We start from the raw sequence: 26101 nt of genomic DNA on the forward strand, positions 1-26101 counted from the left end.
TAATGAGTAATATTGCACAATGACCAAGAAAGACGGATGATTGAAATATAATAAAATGTCTCTGAGGATCATGTCCATCCCGAATAAGTGAAAGATTGTGTTTTTCTGGTTAATTAAATGTGTGCTCTGTCATGAATGTTAATTGGATGTCAGTCACACTGGATGTGCTCATGAGGGGAACAGATGCTAACCAGCGGCCCACAGCGCTGCACGTGTTCCTCCTTTAACACGTTTAGACTCAAAACCAAACATCATCTAGCAAATAGATGGATAATGAGACAATAGATGTTTTGCATCCATTCCCAGACAGTTTGAACCTTTCTATGCGGTGCGTGGTCGAGGATCTGTTTATTCTGACCTTAAGGGCTGCGAGGCCCTAAAGACACTGCTCCTTTATCAAATGCACACATTGATGCCACCAAATAACACAATGAAAATAGAAAGTATTACAAACAGAACCGTCTTCTTAATAGTTACATTTAACTGGAATTCATTTACATTAATTATTAACATATACACAAATATTCAACCTTCAAATTACCATTTTAAATCAGCATTGCTCTGCACACTTACCAAAGAACAGTTCAAAGCAACTACATGATTAGTGACTTTATCCTTTCCTTCAAAGCCGTGCTTTGTATTGGTCGGGCGTATCAGAACATCTTAAAATGTGTGTGTGGAAATCTCAGTTCAACCCATATCGACCCTAAATAGAGTCTATGTTAAGAACGAGAAAGGTTTTAACATATATGTAGTTTTTAGTAAACATATGACAAATATGTGAGGGTGAGGAAGTCAGAGCATCGTCCGATGAGCCGGGGCCCAACTTAACCCCTGTGTGTATCTGATACCTGAACATATTACTAACATCAAACAAAGCACTGAACTAATCAAAGGGACGCTTTCAATATTTACTATTTTAAGATGTTTGTCTGTTTTACATTAACTTGACATTGCCTTCTCAGAACCTGCCATTCCAAACAACAAGATATTTGTGATTGGCCGATGACCTTTAATGAATATATAATGATCTCCACGGAGGAAGAAGGATGGAGATAAAAGCAGCAACACAGCTTCAGGTTCACTGAGAGGCTGTCTCTGTCTGTACGTGCTTCATCATATCTACATTAATGTTATATTAATGTTTCACCAGCTGGTCTCAGGTCAGTTTCTCCTCATGTTCACTGAGAGGCTGTCTCTGTCTGTACGTGCTTCATCATATCTACATTAATGTTATATTAATGTTTCACCAGCTGGTCTCAGGTCAGTTTCTCCTCATGTTCACTGAGAGGCTGTCTATGTCTGTACGTGCTTCATCATATCTACATTAATGTTATATTAATGTTTCACCAGCTGGTCTCAGGTCAGTTTCTCCTCATGTTCACTGAGAGGCTGTCTCTGTCTGTACGTGCTTCATCATATCTACATTAATGTTATATTAATGTTTCACCAGCTGGTCTCAGGTCAGTTTCTCCTCATGTTCACTGAGAGGCTGTCTCTGTCTGTACGTGCTTCATCATATCTACATTAATGTTATATTAATGTTTCACCAGCTGGTCTCAGGTCAGTTTCTCCTCATGTTCACTGAGAGGCTGTCTCTGTCTGTACGTGCTTCATCATATCTACATTAATGTTATATTCATGTTTCACCAGCTGGACTCAGGTCAGTTTCTCCTCAGGTCTCATGTTCACGTGATAATCTTTCTGTCTTTTCCTGATTCATTATGAAACTAAATATGTACTTTTTATTAATGCTGTATATATTAATGTTATATAAATTGAAGTTAATGTTTAAACAGGTGGATTCAGGTCAGTTTCTCCTCAGGTCTCGTGTTCCTTGTGCTAACGTTAGTTTAATATTTCACTTATAAATGTTATTTTGAAATCATAAATGTTTCTTACATTATTGTTATATATTCACGTTAATGTTTTAACAGCTGGTCTCAGGTCTGTTTCTCCTCATGTTTCGTGTTCACATACATTCAATGGTTCACTGTGGTGATGCATAATGTTTTATGTATTAATATTTTAACAGGTGGTCTCAGGTCAGTTTCTCCTCATGTTTCGTGTTCCTTGTGATTGTTCTGCTGGTTTATGACTAATTTCACATATTAATCTCATGTTTCTCATTTTTCGTGTTCATTGCGATGATGCTTTTGCCTGTTTCTGATTCATGATAGATATTTATCATTGACTTATACATTAATGTTAAAGCAGATATTTTAGTATCTGATTAATTATCTGTGAATTCATATTCTATGAAGACACGTTTTAAATATGAATGTTAAATAAATGTGTGTTCTAAATATTCCAGTTTAGTTATTACTGCTGTATATGTCAATGTGATATAAACTAATGTCATATCCTTTATTTAGATGTTAACAGGTTGGTGAGCTCTGTTGTTGTTACTGTTGTTGTTGTTGACCTGAGGTCACAGCGTGTTGTTTGTTGGGGTCTCCTCATGACGTCAGCAGGGTTTAACGTGACCTCGTCCCTGACGCTGGTCGGTTTCTCCTCGCTGTCTGGCCACAGCTCGCTCTTATTCTTCGTGTTTTTGTTGCTGTACCTCTTCGTGTTGTTCAGTGACTCTCTGGTGATTTATATCATCTGTTCGCAGAGAGCTCTTCACCGGCCCATGTTTGCCTTCGTGGCATCACTTCTGCTGAACTCTCTAACAGCCGGCACACTGATTTATCCTAAACTTCTGTCAGACCTGTTGCTGTCCGGCTCCGGCTTGGTGCAGGTCTCCCGGACTTTGTGTCTGTGCCAGGGTTTCTTTGTTTCCTCTCTTGGTGGAGCTAGCTTCATGCTGTTGTCGGCCATGGCCTTTGACAGCTACCTGTCCATCTGCCACCCAATGCACTACGCTGTGCTGGTAACTCCTGCCAAGGTGGTGCTGATGCTGCTTCTCTGCTGGATGCTGCCTGTTATTCTAGGAGTAGTCTCAACGCTGCTGGCTAGCCGCTTACCGCTCTGCAGGGCACAGCTCAACAGGGCCTACTGCGACATCTACAGCATTGTGAGCCTGAGCTGCGGTGGTGCTGAAGCGCAGCTGAGTGGAATATACAGTCTGCTGAACACAGCAGTTATCATATTCCTGCCTGCCGCCTTCATGCTCTTCTCCTACGCTAGGATCCTCTTCATCTGTCTGCGGCGCTCACGTAGCTTCAGCAGCAAAGCTCTACAAACCTGTCTTCCTCACCTGCTCGTCTTCTTTAACTATTCCATCAGTGTCTACTTAGATCTGATGCTTCGCCGCCTGCAGAGCAACAGAGAATCTGACACCACCATCATCCCCTCCATTGTGATCCTGATAATACCCACTGTACTGGACCCGGTGGTGTACGGACTGAAGTTAAAGGAGGTGTTCACGCATGTGAAGAGGCTGCTGAGCTGCCACAGAGACAGCTGATCCCAACAAGGTTTGATTGCCCCACACAAAGGTCCATGTAGACAGAAGCACTTGGTGCACATCAGGAGAAACAGTGCGGCCCATATTCAGTTGATCACCACGAACATAACTGAGAGCGGGAAACATTTTCTAGGCCTCCTTCTCGGCTCCACGTCCCCATGGGCCATCCCCAAGAGGGTCCCGTCTCCATCCTCCCCTAGAGGGTCCCGTCTCCGTCCTCTCCATGAATGTCCCGTCTCCGTCCTCTCCAAGAGGGTCCCGTCTCCGTCCTCCCCTAGAGGGTCCCGTCTCCGTCCTCCCCTAGAGGGTCCCGTCTCCATCCTCCCCTAGAGGGTCCCGTCTCCGTCCTCTCCAAGAAGGTCCCGTCTCCATCCTCCCCTAGGGGGTCCCGTCTCCGTCCTCCCCTAGAGGGTCCCGTCCCCGTCCTCCCCTAGAGGGTCCTGTCAACTTCTATATCTAATCAAATATGAATAGGTGACATTAAAGAAAGTACCAAAATGTATGAACAAATACAAAAACTAAAAATCAAAAAGTATAAATACGGAAACAAAATATTAAGAATACCGTCAGTACCGTTCCGGTGCATAATATGTTTAAGGTACTAGAAGATTGTTTACTTATGTTAAACGTATATTTGAGGTTTGCATTTCTAAGGAAAAGGTTCCCAGAATTCTTCAAACGTATTTAGTCTGTTCCTCAAATATTTTTACAGACAGTGACATTCCCCATCAGGGGTATTCCAGCATTTGAGGTGGTCTACTAGGGGCCGTGGTGGCTGTACAGTCCGACCACTGCAGGAAGGAAGGGCCTGTGGTATCTCTCTCTGAAACACCGTGGAGCAGCAGCCTCACTGAAGGAGCTGTGGTATCTCTCTCTGAAACACCGTGGAGCAGCAGCCTCTCTGAAGGAGCTGTGGTATCTCTCTCTGAAACACTGTGGTGCAGCAGCCTCACTGAAAGAGCTGTGGTATATCTCTCTGAAACACCATGGAGCAGCAGCCTCACTGAAGGAGCTGTGGTATCTCTCTCTGAAACACCGTGGAGCAGCAGCCTCACTGAAGGAGCTGTGGTATCTCTCTCTGAAACACCGTGGAGCAGCAGCCTCTCTGAAGGAGCTGTGGTATCTCTCTCTGAAACACTGTGGTGCAGCAGCCTCACTGAAAGAGCTGTGGTATATCTCTCTGAAACACCATGGAGCAGCAGCCTCACTGAAGGAGCTGTGGTATCTCTCTCTGAAACACCGTGGAGCAGCAGCCTCACTGAAGGAGCTGTGGTATCTCTCTCTGAAACACCGTGGTGCAGCAGCCTCACTGAAAGAGCTGTGGTATATCTCTCTGAAACACCGTGGAGCAGCAGCCTCTCTGAAAGAGCTGTGGTATATCTCTCTGAAACACCATGGAGCAGCAGCCTCACTGAAGGAGCTGTGGTATCTCTCTCTGAAACACCGTGGAGCAGCAGCCTCACTGAAGGAGCTGTGGTATCTCTCTCTGAAACACCGTGGAGCAGCAGCCTCACTGAAGGAGCTGTGGTATCTCTCTGAAACACCGTTGTGCAGCAGCCTCACTGAAGGAGCTGTGGTATCTCTCTGAAACACCGTGGTGCAGCAGCCTCTCTGAAGGAGCTGTGGTATCTCTCTGAAACACCGTGGAGCAGCAGCCTCACTGAAGGAGCTGTGGTATCTCTCTGAAACACCGTGGTGCAGCAGCCTCTCTGAAGGAGCTGTGGTATCTCTCTGAAACACCGTGGTGCAGCAGCCTCTCTGAAGGAGCTGTGGTATCTCTCTGAAACACCGTGGAGCAGCAGCCTCACTGAAGGAGCTGTGGTATCTCTCTGAAACACCGTGGTGCAGCAGCCTCTCTGAAGGAGCTGTGGTATCTCTCTGAAACACCGTGGAGCAGCAGCCTCTCTGAAGGAGCTGTGGTATCTCTCTCTGAAACACCGTGGTGCAGCAGCCTCTCTGAAGGAGCTGTGGTATCTCTCTGAAACACCGTGGAGCAGCAGCCTCTCTGAAGGAGCTGTGGTATCTCTCTCTGAAACACCGTGGAGCAGCAGCCTCACTGAAGGAGCTGTGGTATCTCTCTCTGAAACACCGTGGAGCAGCAGCCTCACTGAAGGAGCTGTGGTATCTCTCCGTGAAACACCGTGGAGCAGCAGCCTCTCTGAAGGAGCTGTGGTATCTCTCCGTGAAACACCGTGGAGCAGCAGCCTCACTGAAGGAGCTGTGGTATCTCTCTCTGAAACACCGTGGTGCAGCAGCCTCACTGAAGGAGCTGTGGTATCTCTCTCTGAAACACCGTGGAGCAGCAGCCTCTCTGAAGGACCTGTGGTATCTCTCTCTGAAACACCGTGGAGCAGCAGCCTCTCTGAAGGACCTGTGGTATCTCTCTGAAACACCGTGGTGCAGCAGCCTCACTGAAGGAGCTGTGGTATCTCTCTCTGAAACACCGTGGAGCAGCAGCCTCACTGAAGGGCCTGTGGTATCTCTCTCTGAAACACCGTGGAGCAGCAGCCTCACTGAAGGAGCTGTGGTATCTCTCTCTGAAACACCGTAGAGCAGCAGCCTCACTGAAGGACCTGTGGTCCAGCAGGGAGGACAGCTCAGCCATGTGATAGTTCTTCTGGTTTTGCTCTCGCAGCTTTGTAAATAGTGAGTTGTATTAGAGATCATTCACAGCTACACTGAGTTGATCAGATGGCTTATAGCATCCTCTGTTAGTGACTGCAGGAGGACATATGACTATAACATCTCATATTAGGAAGTGCAGCTGCATTCATTGTTTCTTTATCAAATGCAGATTGTTTGAGTTTATATCTCACTGTAACTAAAGTGCAAAGTCATCTTCATGGAGCTAATGTACTACCTCTACTCTTATAAATGTAAAAAATGCTCCAAACTTACTGAAACTCTCTAAAACATGTCGAACTAAAACCTCCAGACTCAGGGACAGCTTCATCCCACAGGCCATAAGACTGTTAGACACCTGCACTTTGAAACAGCATCCATAACATTAATCTGGCTGCAACTTAGAAATTATTGATCTAATATATCATATTCCAATCACATGTATATATACTCTTATTGCACTATTTTATTATTTTACTTTTTGCATTGACTTGCTCTATTTTTTTCTGTGTATCTGTTTTATTGTGTTGCTCAGGAGCCTGTGACCTCAGATTGTCCTGACCTGTAGAGAGACAGTAAAGTGGAGCAGGGATTCAGTTAACCCGCCTAACAAAGGACAAAGGTTCCACATGTAAAGAGTACATAAACAATAAATGTCTTTTATACAACATTTAAATATTTCCAGTATTTTTAATATTGTGTGTTATTTGTGATATTGTCTTTTCTACTGTAGAAATGTTCAGTGGCGATCCTAGAGTCGGTGGGGGCCCCAGGCAGAGATGGGGTCGTTACTCTAAAAAAGTAATATATGACTTTACTTCGTTACTCTCTACATAAAGTAACTCGTTACTCCTTATATTACTTTTGCGTTACTCAGCAACAGCCTAGCCAAAACAAAAAATGTAGGCCTACATGTGCACACATATAACAATTACTATTGTAATAAGGAAGACATCACACAAGTTAATAACGGTAAAGATTCTAGTTTTTGCTGGATGTTCGGAGTCTGCACTCACTCATCATCATCACTGTGGGTTCGGGGTCTTTAGCTACTAGTTGGTGTTAGCATGTTGCCTCTGCAGGTGCTTGGAGAGGATTGATGTTGTTGTGTTTTGCAGCAGAGCACCTTACCATCACATTCCTATCCTTTTGTTACCGTAGAACTGGAAGCCTTCAACTGCTTCAGCTTATTTCGTAGAAATCACACCTCCTTATTGAGGGCCTCTTTTTGAGCCTTCAGTGCAACGTTTTCCAGTTTTAACAGTCTGTGTGTTGTTCCCTCATTGGAGTCGAGGTCAATTTCCCCGGAAAATGAGTCTGGGTGTTCATCATAAGCACCTAATTCCACATCAAGTGTCGTTGTCATGTGTACTGGGGGGTCAATCCGCCGGAGCTCCCTCAGCATTTTAAGCCCCACCATGCGTTTCATTTGTCTGCTTCTTGTTGGCTGAGCTCCGGGTGCTCAGTTTCGAGATGCCGGTCCAGCCTTGTGCCATGGTATGCACAACCAACAACAGAGCAGGGCTCCAGGCGAATGTTTATTCTTCCATTGGCCATGCGTAGGAGAATGCTGCGTTCAGTTTTGTTGCGGACTAGGTGCCGGAACACCAAGTGTCTTGGGAGAGAGCGGTATTTCAGGTGACACAGCGGGCATTCTGTCGTCATCTTGGACTGCATCTTGGACCGCATCTTGGAAGTCATATTAGCCGAACCTTTTGAGACCCAAGCAGATTGAAATCGATTAAAATCAATTGAAAAGTACGCTATTTCGGAAGATGGGAGGCTCCATCTGCGTTCAACATTGCTGGGTAGATCATATTTACCCGGAGTAGGGGGGCTCCGACTCCAATATCAACACTGAGCTATAGAGTGCCCCGAAGTACAAGGCCGACACTCATATACGAGCCATCAATTCATGTTACTCACCCAGCAAATGACTCACAAACTGACGCGTAACCGGGCGTCAGTAGGGAGAACCGGGGGGCTGGGGAAGAAGATTGAGTTGAGGAGAGTTGATCCATACCGGGGGTAAAGCAAAGAAAGAGTCCGCAAATAGTGACTTGTAACCCGGGTAGAGAGTATGTCATCTATAGGTTCTATCCTCCAGACAACATGACAACGTGGGGACAACGGTACCTCCGGGCGCTCCATCCCGCTCCGGCCTTCGCCGCAGCGGGGGGAGGAGGCATTGAAACCCTCGCACCTGCCCGCGGAGGAGACAGGGGAGTCAGGTACCCGGAGGTGCACGGTGGACGGCCAGGGCGAAGCCCCCACACCGCACTGGAGTAAGGGTTCCGAGTTTTTCGAGCCATGTCCCGGTGAAACGCAGCACGGAGCACCCGGCAGGAGCCTCCAGCAGACCCCCCATCCCTCGGAAGAGGTGGAGAGGTGGGTGTTTTCCATCTGCTGGCGGACTGCCGGGGAGAACGAGCTGCTCAGGAGCCAGGCTCAGAGTGAGTGACAGTGGGTGCCCGCGCAACCGCCTTTTACAGCGGGAGCACGAGCTCACCTCTGGGGGGGGAGAGAAGAGAGAAGCGGAGGCTGCAGAAACAGCCAGAGCCCTCACCTCAGACCCACCCCTCATTTGGATGTTTACAGACAAGCACTGGGTAGAGTCCCATGGTCTGTCAGTCATTTCCGTGTCCGGGCCGGGTGAGGTCATGCCTGTGTTGAGTCAAATTAAGCCACAGGCTCCACTCCTGGTGGTGCGCTATTATTAGAAGCAATGTCAGTTAGAAGATGGTCTCTGTCAATCCTTTCCGTGTCTGGGCTGGGTGAGGTGGCCCGTGTTGAGTCAAATTAAGCCGCAGGCTCCACTCCTGGTGGTGCGTTTCCGTCAATTCCTTGAAGTTTCAGTTTGCCGTCATCTTCAGCTTCCGCAGGACCAATTGCTCCTATCAGAGTTTAAGGCTGGAAAAGCTGTAGAGAAACACCCGGGCTGGACCAGGCCATTACTCCTTTGAGACAAGCATATGTGGTTAAGCAGGATCAAATAAGTAGCCTGTGATGAAGTAGGGTCGATCCTATATCATGTGAAGCCACCGAACACCGGTCCCCGGGGGAACCGTTGCCCGGAGCAAGGCCAATTGCTGAATGCCGCAGCCGACGAAGGCCGCAATGCAACAGTGGAGGGTTCAAGAAACAACAGTGTTTGCCAGGCGCACTGCGGCGGAGATGGGGAGGTTCCAGCCCGGAACATCCACCCCGCTGCGGGACCCGTGGTGGAACCCCTGAGTCAGATGGTTCGTCTTGGTCACGCTTCATATCGGTCGGCCCGGGAGGGAAGAGACACGCGGGGTTGCCCCCACACAGCACACCCTCTCGGCCATCAGAGTCAAACCCGCAGTTCGGAGGAACCGACCACCAGAGCACCGGCACAAGGCCGGGCCGGCGGAGGCCCTCCGATGTCGGTTCACGTTTTGCCATTCGATCAGTGAGAAATCAGAAAAAAGTATGAGTTTACTTTTTGGAGATCCATAGAAAAGGGGTGAAAATGGAAAAAAAGTATCCAAAAATAGTGCCTCATAATGCAGGTAGAGTCCCATCAAACTCCCATTGCATTCCTCCAGAGACCATTTCAAATACTTAAAGTTGAGTAAGAACCATGATTGGGGGGTCTCCGGGCAACAAATGTATCCGAAGATAGTGCCTCATATGCCCGCAAGAGTCCCCTGATAACTCCCCTTGCATTTCTCAAGAGTCACAAAAGTCAGAGTTAACTTTTTGGAGATCCATAGAAAAGGGGTGAAAATGAAAAAAAGGATCCGAAAATAGTGCCTCATAATGCGTGAAAACTCTCCTTGCATTCCTCCAGAGACCAGTTCAAAAACTTAAAGTTTGGTAAGAACCATGCTGGGGGTTTCCGGGCAACAAAATGTATCCGAGCCAGAGTGCACATGTAGTGGATGAATTCCTCCATGAAGTTACACAGCCGTTTTTTTTCTGAGTCCTCTGAAAAACTGGGTTTCCGATTTCGTGCAGACACTAGTCTGAAAATGATGAATTAATTTTTTTTAACAGAGTAGGGGAGGCTTGGTTTCCCCTCTCCGTTGTAATTTGGGGTGGAAAAGTGTCCGGGGCTTCGGCCCAAAGCGCCGAAGGGTTGAACATTTCGGAGCCCCTTCTCCGTTGGCACTTCAACTTCATTTTTGATAATTTTAAGATATAATTGACCGTTTTCTTTCATTTTATCTTCTTTCCACGGGTGGGGGCATATGGCAGGCCGCCTATGAGCTCCCAAATTCGGCCTGGAACCTCCAGGATTTGTGGGATAAGCTCCATAAACTCACAAAGTCACCCATAAATGTCACTTTTATAGCCCAAACATATATAATACAAATACATTTAAATAGTAAACGGTACAATTGTGCTCCGAATTACCCGGAATTAGATTTATATAGCCCCATTATCCATCCATCCGTCCATTCATCTTCTCCCGCTTATCCGTGGTCGGGTCGCGGAGGTAGCAGTTCCAGCAGAGAGAACCCAAACTTTCTTTTCCCTGGCCACATCAACCAGCTCTGACTGGGGGATTCCAAGGCGCTCCCAGGCCAGCGAAGAGATATAATCCCTCCATCTGGTTCTAGGTCTACCCCTTGGTCTCTTCCCAGCTGGACGTGCCTGGAACACCTCCCTAGGGAGGCGCCCACGTAGGATCCTAACTAGGTGCCCGAACCACCTCAACTGGCTCCTTTCGACGCTAAGGAGGAGCGGTTCAACTCCAAGTCCCTCCCGGATGACCGAACTTCTCACCTTATCCCTAAGGGAGACACCAGCCACCCTGCGGAGAAAACCCATCTCGGCCGCTTGTACCCGCGATCTCGTTCTTTCGGTCATGACCCATCCTTCATGACCATAGGTGAGGGTAGGAACGAAAATGGCCCGGTAGACAGAGAGCTCTGCCTTCTGGCTCAGCTCCCTTTTCGTCACAACGGTGCGGTAAAGCGACTGCAGTACCGCTCCCGCTGCTCCGATTCTCCGACCCATCTCACGCTCCATTGTTCCCTCACTCGAGAACAAGACCCCGAGATACTTGAACTCCTTCACTTGGGGTAAGGACTCATTCCCTACTTGGAGTGGACAGTCCATCGGTTTCCTGCTGAGAACCATGGCCTCAGATTTGGAGGTGCTGATCCTCATCCCAGCCGCTTCACACTCGGTTGCGAACCGATCCAGTGAGTGCTGAAGGTCGCAGACCGATGAAGCCATCAGAACCACATCATCTGCAAAAAGCAGTAGTGCAATCCTTAGTCCACCGAACTGCAGACCCCCTCCCCCACGACTACGCCTCGAAATCCGATCCATGTATATTACAAACAGGATTGGTGACAAAGCGCAGCCCTGGCGGAGGCCAACCCTATCCTGAAATGGGTCCGACTTACTGCCGAGAACCCGGACACAGCTCTCGCTTTGGGAGTACAGAGATTGGATGGCCCTGAGTAGAGACCCCCTCACCCCATACTCCCGCAGCACCTCCCACAGTGACTCCCTGGGAACCCGGTCATACGCCTTCTCCAAGTCTACAAAACACATGTAGACTGGATAAGCGTACTCCCAGGCCCCCTCCAGGATCCTTGCGAGAGTAAAAAGCTGATCCGTCATTCCACGACCAGGACGGAATCCGCATTGTTCCTCCTCAATCTGAGGTTCGACAATCGGCCTGACCCTCCTTTCGAGAACCTTAGAGTAAACTTTCCCGGGGAGGCTGAGTAGTGTGATGCCTCTGTAATTGGCACACACCCTCTGATCCCCCTTTTTAAAAAGGGGAACCACCCCCCCGGTCTGCCACTCCTTCGGTACTTCCACGCAACGTTGATGAGACGTGTCAACCATGACAGTCCCTCAACACCCAGAGCTTTCAGCATTTCTGGGCGGATCTCATCCACCCCCGGGGCTTTGCCACTGTGAAGTTGTTTGACGACCTCAGTGACCTCCCCCCGGGAGATTGGTGTCGATCCCCCGTCATACTCCAGCTTTGCCTCTAACATAGAGGGCGGAGTTGTCGGGTTCAAGAGTTCCTCAAAGTGCTCCTTCCAACGCCCTAACACTCCATCAGTTGAGGTCAACAACGTCCCATCCTTACTGTACACAGCTTGGATGGTTCCCTGCTTCCCCCTCCTGAGGTGTCGGACAGTTTTCCAGAACAACTTTGGTGCCGCCCGAAAGTCCTTTTCCATGTCTTCTCCGAACTTCTCCAACACCCGCTGCTTTGCCTCGGCCACGGCTGAGGCTGCTGCCCTTCGGGCCAGTCGGTACCTTGCAACTGCCTCGGGTGTCCCCCGGGATAACAAATCCCTGAAGGCCTCCTTCTTCAGTCGGACGGCTTCCCTGACCACCGGTGTCCACCAGGAGGTTCGAGGGTTACCGTCCCTTGAGGCACCTAGGACCTTGAGACCACAGCTTCCCGCCGCGGCTTCGGCAATAGAGGCTTTGAACACCAACCACTCTGGTTCAATGTCCCCAACCTCTACGGGAATGCCTGAAAAGCTCCGCCGGAGGTGTGAGTTGAAGGCCTCCTGAACTTGAGCCTCCTCCAGACTTTCCCAGTTCACCCAAACTACACGTTTGGGCTTACCAGGTCTATCCAGAGGCTTCCCCCGCCACTCGACCCAACTCACCACCAGATGGGGGTCAGTTGACAACTCCGCCCCTCTCTTTACCCGAGTGTCCAAAACATACGGCCTCAGGTCCGATGATACGATAACGAAATCGATCATGGACCTTCTGCCTAGGGTGCTCTGGTACCACGTACACTTATGAGCATCCTTATGTTCGAACATGGTGTTTGTTATGGCCAATCCATGACTAGCACAGAAGTCCAGTAACAAACCACCACTCCGGTTCAGATCAGGGGGGCCGTTCCTCCCAATCACTCCCCTCCAAGTGTCTCCATCATTGCCCACATGTGCGTTGAAGTCTCCCAGCAAGATTAAAGAGTCCCCTTCAGGAGCCCCATACAGGACTATTTCCAGGGTCTCCAAGAAGGCCATATACTCTCAACTGCTGTTGGGTGCATAAGCACACACAACAGTCAGAGTTTTCCCCCCATAACCCGCAGGCGTAGGGAGGCAACCCTCTCGTCCACTGGGGTAGACTCCAACAACGAAGCACCCAACCGGAGACTTGTGAGTATCCCCACACCCGCCCAGCGCCTCACACCTTGAGCAACTCCGGAGAAGAATAAAGTCCAACCCCTATCCAGAAGTAAGGTTCCAGAGCCGACGCTGTGCGTAGAGATGAGCCCAACCAGATCCAACTGGTAACGCTCCACCTCCCGCACAAGCTCCGACTCCTTCCCCCCCAGAGAGGTGACGTTCCACGTCCCCAAAGCCAGCTTCTGTCGCCCGGGTCTGGTCCGTCGAGACCCTCTGCCTTCACTGCCTTCCTTCTGGCAGCGCACCCGACCCCATCGCTGTTTCCCGTAGGTGGTGGGCCCGCAGGACGGAGAAGCGGAGGTGTTGCCCACGTCGCCTTTTTGGGCTGTGCCCGGCCGGGTTCCGTGGCAAGCCCGGCCACCAGACGCTCGCCGACGAGTCCTCATTCTGGGCCTAGCTCCAGAAGGGGACCCCGGGCTTCCTCCGGACCGGGTATCCTCACTTCGTGTGTCATCTTTCATGAGGTCTTGTGAACCAATCTTAGTCTGGCCCCTTGCCTAAGACCAATTTGCCATGGGAGACCCAGGAACACAAGGTTCCAGACAACACAGCCCCCAGGTTCATCAGGGCAGACAAACCTCTCTACCACGGTAAGGTGCTGGTTCTTCAGAGAGCCCCATGATAGTGAATAAAAATCATTTCTATGGAAGAAAGTGTTAAAACGCCTGTTGAGCTCCAGACTATGTGCATTGTGTTAGGGAACCATATTAATGATAAAATAAATCATTTAAATGCAAAAATAATGATTAAAAATCATTTTTAGGGGGACAACTGTGGAGAGGAGCCTGAAAATGACTCTGCAGCACCCCGGAGAAGCAGGCTGCGATAACCCCCCACAGAGCACACCCAGAGGACAGGCTGCGTCACCTCACTTTGTAACCCAGGAAAGGAGCAGGAATCCTGGGAACATGAGTGTTAAAAGTGCATTAAACTGTTTTAATCTGATAGCCGCTGATCTGCACGGAAGTCTGTCCGTTTCGTTAACATTTGACTCACGAAATGGACAAGCAGGTATAAACGGCAGAGTTTGCTGTTAGGGTCTCAGACTCACAGGCACACACACATGCAGAGATCCAGGGCGGTGCACATGGCTTTTTTACCCAGCAATAAGTCTCTGAAACCTGCGGAAAGTGCTGTGAATAGAGGCGTGGAGCAGAGCCAGAGAGGAGCGGGCTGCTAGACCCTACAGAGCGCACCCAGAGAGCTCCTCGCAGCACATGGCTCTTGCACCCAGACTGCACCCAGAGAACAGAATGCTTCACAGCCAGGAAAAGTGATTGAATCCTGGGTATACATGTTTTAGATAGTAGGATACCTCCAGGGCGCATCACCACATTTTACAAGCAAGGGAAGGTGCCTGAATCCTGGGTAAACATTTTTTAATTGTTTTTAAATGTGTGGAACAGTGTTTTGTCACTTTCAAAACTCTCCCGTCATTGACCGGAGAAATTGGGTCGATGTTGTATTCAGTCTGGCCGTTAATATTCCAGTGAGACGAAGTACGTAAATTGACCGAAACCGGAGCATTCCCTCACCTTCAAGGGACGGATCCCAGACGTCCCAAAATAAATTAAAAAGATCCAACAAACGTCCAAAAAAACAACGTCCAGCAGGGTGGGTGGAGGGGGTCTGGCGGACGGGTTTTGGGCTGACAGACCAGGAGCACAGCGGAGGGCCCAGAAGGGATCTCGGGCGGACGGCCCGGGGGGCAAGGCAGAAGCCGAGAAGGGGGACTCGGGCGGATGGCCTGGGGGCAAAGGCAAAGTCCAAGGTGGGGTCTCGGGAGGACGGCCCGGGGGCAAGGCAGAGTCCATGGTGGGGGTCTCGGGCGGATGGCCCCGGGGCAAGGCAGAGTCCATGGTGGGGGTCTCGGGCGGACGGCCCGGGGGCAAGGCAGAGTCCATTGAGGGGCGAAGGCCACAGCGGGCGAACTCAGGGGGCCGAGCATGAGGGCGAAGGCAGCGGCAGGAAGAGTCAGGGGGCCGGGCCCGAGGGCGAGGACCATGGCCGGGAAAGTCAGGGGGCCGGGCTTGAGGGCGAAGCAGGCGGTGACGGAACAACTCCGGAGAACGGGCAGGAAGGCGCTGACGGGACAGCTCCGGAGGCCGGGCAGGAACCGGAGCCGGTGGGACAGGCTTCGGCAGGATCCCCCACGGAAGAGGACTAGGAATTGGCAGGACCCCCTGCAGAAGAGTAGTCGGCGGGCCCCCTAACGGGACAGGACATGGAGCTGGCAGGACCCCCAGCGGAACCTCCAACGGCACAGGACATAGGGTAGGCAGGACCCCCGGCAGAAGAATCGTCGGCGGGACCTCCAACGGCACGGGACATAGGGTTGGCAGGACCCCCGGCAGAAGACTAGTCGGCGGGACCCCCAACGGGACAGGACATGGAGCTGGCAGGACCCCCAGCGGAACCTCCAATGGCATAGGACATAGGGTTGGCAGGACCCCCGGCAGAAGACTAGTCGGTGGGACCCCCAACAGGACAGGACATAGAGTTGGCAGGACCCCCAGCGGAATCTCCAACGGCACTTGAGTAGGGACTTGAGTGGAGACAGGAGAGGGGACTTGAGATGGAACTGGAGAGAGAACTCGAGAGGAGACTCGAGAGGTGACTCGAGAGGGGACTCGAGAGAAGACTTCAGATTTGAAGTGAGAGGGGACTTGAAAGGAAACTGGAGAGGGGGCTCGAGATGGGACTCGAGAGGGAACTCGAGCGGGGACTAGAGATTTGACTAGAGAAGGGACTAGAGAGGGGACTAGAGAAGGGACTAAAGGAGGGACTAGAGGAGGGACTAGAGAAGGGACCAGAGGAAGGACTATGGCCGCTGGGGCTGGAACCAGGGCCAGAACCCTGGCTGCTAGGGCCAGAACTGGGGCCGGAACCATGGCTGCTGGGGCCAGGACTGAGGCTGGAACCATGGCTGCTGGGGCCAGAACTGGGGCCGGAACCATGGCTGCTGGGGCCAGGACTGAGGCTGGAACCATGGCTGCTGGGGCCGGAACCATGGCTGCTGGGGCCAGGACTGAGGCTGGAACCATGGCTGCTGGGGCTGGAACCATGGCTGCTGGGGCCGGAACCATGGCTGCTGGGGCCAGAACTGGGGCCGGAACCATGGCTATTGGGACTCGGGCTGCTAGCCTGGACTTGCGACTCGTTCTCTTAGGGGTCGTTTGGACGCTCCGTGGACCTCCAAAAGCCAGACGGGTTCCAGAGAACGGCTCCTGGACAGGAGCAGGAACTGGGGCAGAAACAAGGGTTGACTCCAGACGGAACACACCGAGGCGTATGGTGTCATTTTGTGAATTGGGAGGCAGGGAGCTAGCATGCCTGGGGCTAGCAGGCCGGGAATCACACACCGAGAGGAAATTCAAAATCCAGCCAGGTAAGAATTTCACCAAGCCTGGTTTCTCCGTAGCCATCTGACGCGCCTCTGCCAGAGCAGCTTCTCGCTGCTGAACACCGGACGCTCCCCTCCATCGATCAGAGCAGTAAGCCAAAGAAAAGGGAAAATCCAACAATTCCTACTCAAATGGATCTGCTGGGTCCATCTTGGTTGGTTCCTTCTGTTACGGTAGAGTGAACCAAGCAGGACCCAAATGCAGATTAAACTGAAAATACCTTTATTTCAAGGATAACTCAGACAGACAGAACACTCCTCTGTGAACACAATCACAGACAAACGAGGAACCAACAAAGACAGACAGCAAAAACAGAACTTAAATACACACAGACTAATCAACGAAACAAGAGACAGGTGAGGAGGGAGGAGAAAACAAAGGGGCACCAGGTGAACACAATCAAGTAAACAGGTAGGAGGGAACAGGTAGGAGGGAACACACACAGACAGGAAACAAAGGACAGATCTAAACAAGACAAAACACAACGCAGACAGAAAACAAAAGACAGATCGTGAAACCTTTCTTCTTACAAATAAAAAATAATGGGCATACCTCCACCCCTCGAAAGTTATACCTGTTGATGTCTCTGTCTCAGTCTGCAGCTCAACCCCTGAGACAGCTGCATGTGGACAAGTCGCGCAACTGTTACGCAAATATAAACCTGCGGTGGAAATCCCTCTCGTGACTTGAAATATTTAAAATGTTAAAAGTTAGACCATCACATTTACCAATCTTATCTACCCCCGGAACTAGCTAAACTAGTTATAAATGTCTATCATGTACTGTCATGTCGGGTCACTCATTACTGGATCAGCGAGCTGCTCTCCTGACAGACGGGCTGTCAGGAGAGAGAGAGACAGGCTCCGCTTATTGAAGAGCAACTTGCAGTTTAGACACACCAGTGAATAAAAGTGTAGGAAAATGATGAATACACTAGATTTTCTAAAAGAAATATACATACATATACTCTGCAGCAGGGGTGGGGAACCTCCGATCCCCGGGCCGTATACGGCCCGCGAGACAATTTGGTACAGCCCTCGAGGTCATTTATAAACACAACCAAAAAAGAAAAAAAATGTAAGAAATCTAGACCGCAAAAAAATTAAACAAGCGAGTGCCTGTTTTTCCTAGCAAAGGACAGGGTCCTTGAACACAACACGAGTCTAACATGTCATCACGTGGCTTATGTCTCGTCTGAGAGGGGTGCAGTTCTGATGGAGAGCACCAGAACGCCGCTCCGGCACTTCCAAAAATTGCAGTACCCATAAGGAGCGGTACACATGCCGCTGTTTGTGCGTGGCTGTCTTTAGTTGAAAGCCCAGTGGCGATCTGTTCATCTGTCAAACTGATCATACAGTCAATAATTTGTTATTATTAGCATCTGGTTAGCTAGCTATGCTAACGAATATAAGAAGCTTTTTATACAACCAGTGAGGTAAAGGCACATCTTTATATGATCATTATAGTTATAAAGTAAACAGGTATAAAATACTATATGACAGTAAAACAAGTTGTTATTAATAAACAAGAATACAGTTTGAAAGGGGAGTGATTTGTAAAATATCCATAAAGAAAAAATAAATCTGCTTACAGTTCAGTTTCATATGGATGTTGAGAGATGTATCCATAGATCTCTTCATGTTGCTCTCTATGCTTTCAACTTCAATATTTAAAAAAAAAATCTTCCCTTGGGAGCATGCCCCCGGACCCCCCTAGAGGAGGTTAGGTCCCCCCCCACCCACTCACTCACTTAAATCATGTTCACATGGATAGGAAACTAAATACATTTGCACACATCTTGTGTCCATATCTTTCTGTTTTGGTGGTCATGCCACAACCGTGCACGTGAATGCGTGAGTCATGGTTAGATATCTGGACTAAGAGGTTGCTTTTTCTTTGCACAGCATGAAGGAAAGGCCAAATGAATGGGCTGTGATTTTAGTTTTTTTAAGCAGAGGTCAATAACTTGCACGGCCCTCGGAGGATGTTGAAATTGAATTGAAATGGCCCTTGAGAGGAAAAAAGTTCCCCACCCCTGCTCTACAGTGATATCTGGCATCGTTTTCGAAAGACATTTTTACTTCCGCATAAAAAAGCCTCCGCACGTGAACTCCCACGTGTGACGTAACATGGGGGAGAGCGGCCGGTCTAACGTATGAATAAACATGGATCACAATGCTTGTTTTGACACATAAGAGGTTGAAAATATATATTCGAATGCATATTATTATAAGTATGAGCCTGCTAGGCGTCCAAGAGACCAGGAGCAGCCAAGGATTAGAATAAATAACGGCCATCAGAGAGAAATGGAGCTGTGGTGTGAGGAGAACCAGTGGCGAACAGAGCAGCTGTCTTGGTGAGTGACCGGCGTTAGCTACAGACAGTTAATGTTAGCTAACGTCAGTCAAATCACAACATTGTAAAGTTAGCTATCATATATCAGGCTATAACTAAAGTAGCATTGATAATATAGTAACGTTACTGGCAGGACTGTTGATACTGATCCATAACAGAAACTAATGCGCAAGTATCCGCCGTATCTCGCGTTACCTAATGCAACTCCACACTACGTCTTACGGTGCTGTACCGGGAGAGAGGAGCGAATGGGGGAGAGAGAGGAGCGAAGGGGGGGAGAGGGATGTAATACGGTTTCTTGATAAACGTTTTGTTTGATAAGCTTCCGCTGTAGAGAGTATGTGCTGCAGGGAGGTGGATGCACAACGCACCCAGGAACGAAAGCTAGCTCTGGTCCTTTTCCTGTTAAAGAAACCGTGGACTCGATGTCCTGACAGGCTGGAGTTTGTGCAACCTGCACAAACAAAAGCTCTCCATGATTATAAATGGTGAAATGCAATGTAGAAATACCGAAAAAATACCAGCTCACTAAATCACAACCGCTCAAACCAACTACAAACAACTACCGCGGATTGGGCAGAGAACGAGTCCGAGAAAGTTGCTCCCCCATGCGAGGTAATATGACGCGTTTAACGTATGACGTTAAAAAAAGTAGTTTTACCGCCCTGACCTCTGCCCTGCAGGCTTCTCACTTTATGTGAGTGACATCTCAGTACTTTAGTATGTACGTGTACTGTCTGAGAGCATGAGGGCCAATATGTAGTATGTTAAAATGCACTCTCAGTACTGGATGGTGCATCATACCGGTCAAACCAGAGGAAACGTAAAAAGTAAATTCACCAACGTATTTTGTCGTAGAAGCATTTCTAATTAGCTGTCTAACTTTGGCTTTTTTGTATTAAATGAGTGGAGTTGTCGTCTTTGTCCAGCACAGTGATGGAGAGAGGGGGTTGAGCTGCCAGTCAGATTACATCAGAGGCCGTAACGAGGACACAACGGGTATTTCCCTGCGGGACACGAAGAGCTGTCTCCTGGTGTGTTTTATTCATCATGAGTAATATTGCACAATGACCAAGAAAGACGGATGATTGAAATATAATAAAATGTCTCTGAGGATCATGTCCATCCCGAATAAGTGAAAGATTGTGTTTTTCTGGTTAATTAAATGTGTGCTCTGTCATGAATGTTAATTGGATGTCAGTCACACTGGATGTGCTCATGAAGGGAACAGATGCTAACCAGCGGCCCACAGCGCTGCACGTGTTCCTCCTTTAACACGTTTAGACTCAAAACCAAACATCATCCAGCAAATAGATGGATAATGAGACAATAGATGTTTTGCATCCATTCCCAGACAGTTTGAACCTTTCTATGCGGTGCGTGGTCGAGGATCTGTTTATTCTGACCTTAAGGGCTGCGAGGCCCTAAAGACACTGCTCCTGTATCAAATGCACACATTGATGCCACCAAATAACACAATGAAAATAGAAAGTATTACAAACAGAACCATCTTCTTAATAGTTACATTTAACTGGAATTCATTTACATTAATTATTAACATATACACAAATATTCAACCTTCAAATTACCATTTTAAATCAGCATTGCTCTGCACACTTACCAAAGAACAGTTCAAAGCAACTACATGATTAGTGACTTTATCCTTTCCTTCAAAGCCGTGCTTTGTATTGGTCGGGCGTATCAGAACATCTTAAAATGTGTGTGTGGAAATCTCAGTTCAACCCATATCGACCCTAAATAGAGTCTATGTTAAGAAAGAGAAAGGTTTTAACATATATGTAGTTTTTAGTAAACATATGACAAATATGTGAGGGTGAGGAAGTCAGAGCATCGTCCGATGAGCCGGGGCCCAACTTAACCCCTGTGTGTATCTGATACCTGAACATATTACTAACATCAAACAAAGCACTGAACTAATCAAAGGAACACTTTCAATATTTACTATTTTAAGATGTTTGTCTGTTTTACATTAACTTGACATTGCCTTCTCAGAACCTGCCATTCCAAACAACAAGATATTTGTGATTGGCCGATGACCTTTAATGAATATATAATGATCTCCACGGAGGAAGAAGGATGGTGATAAAAGCAGTAACACAGCTTCAGGTTCACTGAGAGGCTGTCTCTGTCTGTACGTGCTTCATCATATCTACATTAATGTTATATTAATGTTTCACCAGCTGGTCTCAGGTCAGTTTCTCCTCAGGTTCACTGAGAGGCTGTCTCTGTCTGTACGTGCTTCATCATATCTACATTAATGTTATATTAATGTTTCACCAGCTGGACTCAGGTCAGTTTCTCCTCATGTTCACTGAGAGGCTGTCTCTGTCTGTACGTGCTTCATCATATCTACATTAATGTTATATTAATGTTTCACCAGCTGGTCTCAGGTCAGTTTCTCCTCAGGTTCACTGAGAGGCTGTCTCTGTCTGTACGTGCTTCATCATATCTACATTTATGTTATATTAATGTTTCACCAGCTGGTCTCAGGTCAGTTTCTCCTCATGTTCACTGAGAGGCTGTCTCTGTCTGTACGTGCTTCATCATATCTACATTAATGTTATATTAATGTTTCACCAGCTGGACTCAGGTCAGTTTCTCCTCAGGTTCACTGAGAGGCTGTCTCTGTCTGTACGTGCTTCATCATATCTACATTAATGTTATATTAATGTTTCACCAGCTGGACTCAGGTCAGTTTCTCCTCAGGTCTCGGGTTCACGTGATAATCTTTCTGTCTTTTCCTGATTCATTATGAAACTAAATATGTACTTTATATTAATGCTGTATATATTAATGTTATATAAATTGAAGTTAATGTTTAAACAGGTGGATTCAGGTCAGTTTCTCCTCAGGTTTCGTGTTCCTTGTGCTAACGTTAGTTTAATATTTCACTTATAAATGTTATTTTGAAATCATAAATGTTTCTTACATTATTGTTACATATTCACGTTAATGTTTTAACAGCTGGTCTCAGGTCTGTTTCTCCTCATGTTTCGTGTTCACATACATTCAATGGTTCACTGTGGTGATGCATAATGTTTTATGTATTAATATTTTAACAGGTGGTCTCAGGTCAGTTTCTCCTCATGTTTCGTGTTCCTTGTGATTGTTCTGCTGGTTTATGACTAATTTCACATATTAATCTCATGTTTCTCATTTTTCGTGTTCATTGCGATGATGCTTTTGCCTGTTTCTGATTCATGATAGATATTTATCATTGACTTATACATTAATGTTAAAGCAGATATTTTAGTATCTGATTAATTATCTGTGAATTCATATTCTATGAATACACGTTTTAAATATGAATGTTAAATAAATGTGTGTTCTAAATATTCCAGTTTCCTTATTACTGCTGTATATGTCAATGTGATATAAACTAATGTTATATCCTTTATTTACATGTTAACAGGTTGGTGAGCTCTGTTGTTGTTACTGTTGTTGTTGTTGACCTGAGGTCACAGCGTGTTGTTTGTTGGGGTCTCCTCATGACGTCAGCAGGGTTTAACGTGACCTCGTCCCTGACGCTGGTCGGTTTCTCCTCGCTGTCTGGCCACAGCTCGCTCTTTTTCTTCGTGTTTTTGTTGCTGTACCTCTTCGTGTTGTTCAGTGACTCTCTGGTGATTTATATCATCTGTTCGCAGCGAGCTCTTCACCGGCCCATGTTTGCCTTCGTGGCATCACTTCTGCTGAACTCTCTCACAGCCGGCACACTGATTTATCCTAAACTTCTGTCAGACCTGTTGCTGTCCGGCTCCGGCTTGGTGCAGGTCTCCCGGACTTTGTGTCTGTGCCAGGGTTTCTTTGTTTCCTCTCTTGGTGGAGCTAGCTTCATGCTGTTGTCGGCCATGGCCTTTGACCGCTACCTGTCCATCTGCCACCCAATGCACTACGCAGTGCTGGTAACTCCTGCCAAGGTGGTTCTGATGCTGCTTCTCTGCTGGATGCTGCCTGTTATTCTAGGAGTAGTCTCAACGCTGCTGGCTAGCCGCTTACCGCTCTGCAGGGCGCAGCTCAACAGGGCCTACTGCGACATCTACAGCATTGTGAGCCTGAGCTGCGGTGGTGCTGAAGCGCAGCTGAGTGGAATATACAGTCTGCTGAACACAGCAGTTATCATATTCCTGCCTGCCGCCTTCATGCTCTTCTCCTACGCTAGGATCCTCTTCATCTGTCTGCGGCGCTCACGTAGCTTCAGCAGCAAAGCTCTACAAACCTGTCTTCCTCACCTGCTCGTCTTCTTTAACTATTCCATCAGTGTCTACTTAGATCTGATGCTTCGCCGCCTGGAGAGCAACAGAGAATCTGACACCACCATCATCCCCTCCATTGTGATCCTGATAATACCCACTGTACTGGACCCGGTGGTGTACGGACTGAAGTTAAAGGAGGTGTTAACGCATGTGAAGAGGCTGCTGAGCTGCCGCAGAGACAGCTGATCCCAACACTGTTTGATTGCCCCACACAAAGGTCCATGTAGACAGAAGCACTTGGTGCACATCAGGGGAAACAGTGCGGCCCATATTCAGTTGATCACCACGAACATAACTGAGAGCGGGAAACATTTTCTAGGCCTCCTTCTCGGCTCCACGTCCCCATGGGCCATCCCCAAGAGGGTCCCGTCTCCATCCTCCCCTAGAGGGTCCCGTCTCCGTCCTCTCCATGAATGTCCCGTCTCCGTCCTCTCCAAGAGGGTCCCATCTCCGTCCTCCCCTAGAGGGTCCCGTCTCCGTCCTCCCCTAGAGGGTCCCGTCTCCATCCTCCCCTAGAGGGTCCCGTCTCCGTCCTCTCCAAGAAGGTCCCGTCTCCATCCTCCCCTAGGGGGTCCCGTCTCCGTCCTCCCCTAGAGGGTCCCGTCCCCGTCCTCCCCTAGAGGGTCCTGTCAACTTCTATATCTAATCAAATATGAATAGGTGACATTAAAGAAAGTACCAAAATGTATGAACAAATACAAAAACTAGAAATCAAAAAGTATAAATACGGAAACAAAATATTAAGAATACTGTCAATACCGTTCCGGTGCATAATATGTTTAAGGTACTAGAAGATTGTTTACTTATGTTAAACGTATATTTGAGGTTTGCATTTCTAAGGAAAAGGTTCCCAGAATTCTTCAAACATATTTAGTCTGTTCCTCAAATATTGTTACAGACAGTGACATTCCCCATCAGGGGTATTCCAGCATTTGAGGTGGTCTACTAGGGGCCGTGGTGGTTGTACAGTCCGACCGCTGCAGGAAGGAAGGAGCTGTGGTATCTCTCTCTGAAACACCGTGGAGCAGCAGCCTCACTGAAGGAGCTGTGGTATCTCTCTCTGAAACACCGTGGAGCAGCAGCCTCACTGAAGGAGCTGTGGTATCTCTCTGAAACACCGTGGTGCAGCAGCCTCACTGAAAGAGCTGTGGTATCTCTCTCTGAAACACCGTGGAGCAGCAGCCTCACTGAAGGAGCTGTGGTATCTCTCCGTGAAACACCGTGGTGCAGCAGCCTCACTGAAGGAGCTGTGGTATCTCTCTGAAACACCGTGGAGCAGCAGCCTCACTGAAGGAGCTGTGGTATCTCTCTCTGAAACACCGTGGAGCAGCAGCCTCACTGAAGGAGCTGTGGTATCTCTCCGTGAAACACCGTGGAGCAGCAGCCTCACTGAAGGAGCTGTGGTATCTCTCCGTGAAACACCGTGGAGCAGCAGCCTCACTGAAGGAGCTGTGGTATCTCTCCGTGAAACACCGTGGAGCAGCAGCCTCACTGAAGGAGCTGTGGTATCTCTCCGTGAAACACCGTGGAGCAGCAGCCTCACTGAAGGAGCTGTGGTATCTCTCCGTGAAACACCGTGGAGCAGCAGCCTCACTGAAGGAGCTGTGGTATCTCTCCGTGAAACACCGTGGAGCAGCAGCCTCACTGAAGGAGCTGTGGTATCTCTCCGTGAAACACCGTGGAGCAGCAGCCTCACTGAAGGAGCTGTGGTATCTCTCCGTGAAACACCGTGGTGCAGCAGCCTCACTGAAGGAGCTGTGGTATCTCTCTGAAACACCGTGGAGCAGCAGCCTCACTGAAGGAGCTGTGGTATCTCTCTGAAACACCGTGGAGCAGCAACCTCACTGAAGGAGCTGTGGTATCTCTCTGAAACACCGTGGAGCAGCAGCCTCACTGAAGGAGCTGTGGTATCTCTCTGAAACACCGTGCAGCAGCAGCCTCACTGAAGGAGCTGTGGTATCTCTCCATGAAACACCGTGGAGCAGCAGCCTCACTGAAGGACCTGTGGTATCTCTCCATGAAACACCGTGGAGCAGCAGCCTCACTGAAGGACCTGTGGTATCTCTCTCTGAAACACCGTGGAGCAGCAGCCTCACTGAAGGAGATGTGGTATCTCTCTCTGAAACACCGTGGAGCAGCAGCCTCACTGAAGGAGCTGTGGTATCTCTCTCTGAAACACCGTGGTGCAGCAGCCTCACTGAAGGGCCTGTGGTATCTCTCTCTGAAACACCGTGGTGCAGCAGCCTCACTGAAGGGCCTGTGGTATCTCTCTCTGAAACACCGTGGAGCAGCAGCCTCACTGAAGGGCCTGTGGTATCTCTCTCTGAAACACCGTGGTGCAGCAGCCTCACTGAAGGGCCTGTGGTATCTCTCTCTGAAACACTGTGGTGCAGCAGCCTCACTGAAGGGCCTGTGGTATCTCTCTCTGAAACACCGTGGTGCAGCAGCCTCACTGAAGGGCCTGTGGTATCTCTCTCTGAAACACCGTGGAGCAGCAGCCTCACTGAAGGGCCTGTGGTATCTCTCTCTGAAACACCGTGGAGCAGCAGCCTCACTGAAGGAGCTGTGGTATCTCTCTCTGAAACACCGTGGAGCAGCAGCCTCACTGAAGGAGCTGTGGTACAGCAGGGAGGACAGCTCAGCCATGTGATAGTTCTTCTGGTTTTGCTCTAGCAGCTTTGTAAATAGTGAGTTGTATTAGAGATCATTCACAGCTACACTGAGTTGATCAGATGGCTTATAGCATCCTCTGTTAGTGACTGCAGGAGGACATATGACTATAACATCTCATATTAGGAAGTGCAGCTGCATTCATTGTTTCTTTATCAAATGCAGATTGTTTGAGTTTATATCTCACTGTAACTAAAGTGCAAAGTCATC

At 48.6% G+C, this 26101-nt stretch overlaps 2 protein-coding genes across 2 annotated transcripts; both read left to right on the forward strand.

Annotated features, from left to right (window-relative positions):
• Window positions 1–2461: 2461 nt before the first annotated feature.
• Window positions 2462–3412, forward strand: LOC307029796 (olfactory receptor 6N2-like; the record flags this gene model as incomplete). The annotated part of the gene is made up of 1 exon (XM_079665880.1): window positions 2462–3412. The coding sequence occupies one exon, from the start codon at window positions 2462–2464 to the stop codon at window positions 3410–3412; it is 951 nt and encodes a 316-aa protein (XP_079522006.1).
• Window positions 3413–22456: 19044 nt separating this feature from the next.
• LOC307029797 (olfactory receptor 6N2-like) lies at window positions 22457–23407 on the forward strand (the record flags this gene model as incomplete). The annotated part of the gene is made up of 1 exon (XM_079665881.1): window positions 22457–23407. The coding sequence occupies one exon, from the start codon at window positions 22457–22459 to the stop codon at window positions 23405–23407; it is 951 nt and encodes a 316-aa protein (XP_079522007.1).
• Window positions 23408–26101: the final 2694 nt, after the last annotated feature.

The sequence above is a fragment of the Notothenia rossii genome (genome assembly GCF_949606895.1).
Source record: "Notothenia rossii genome assembly, chromosome: 2".
Lineage (NCBI taxonomy): Eukaryota > Metazoa > Chordata > Actinopteri > Perciformes > Nototheniidae > Notothenia > Notothenia rossii.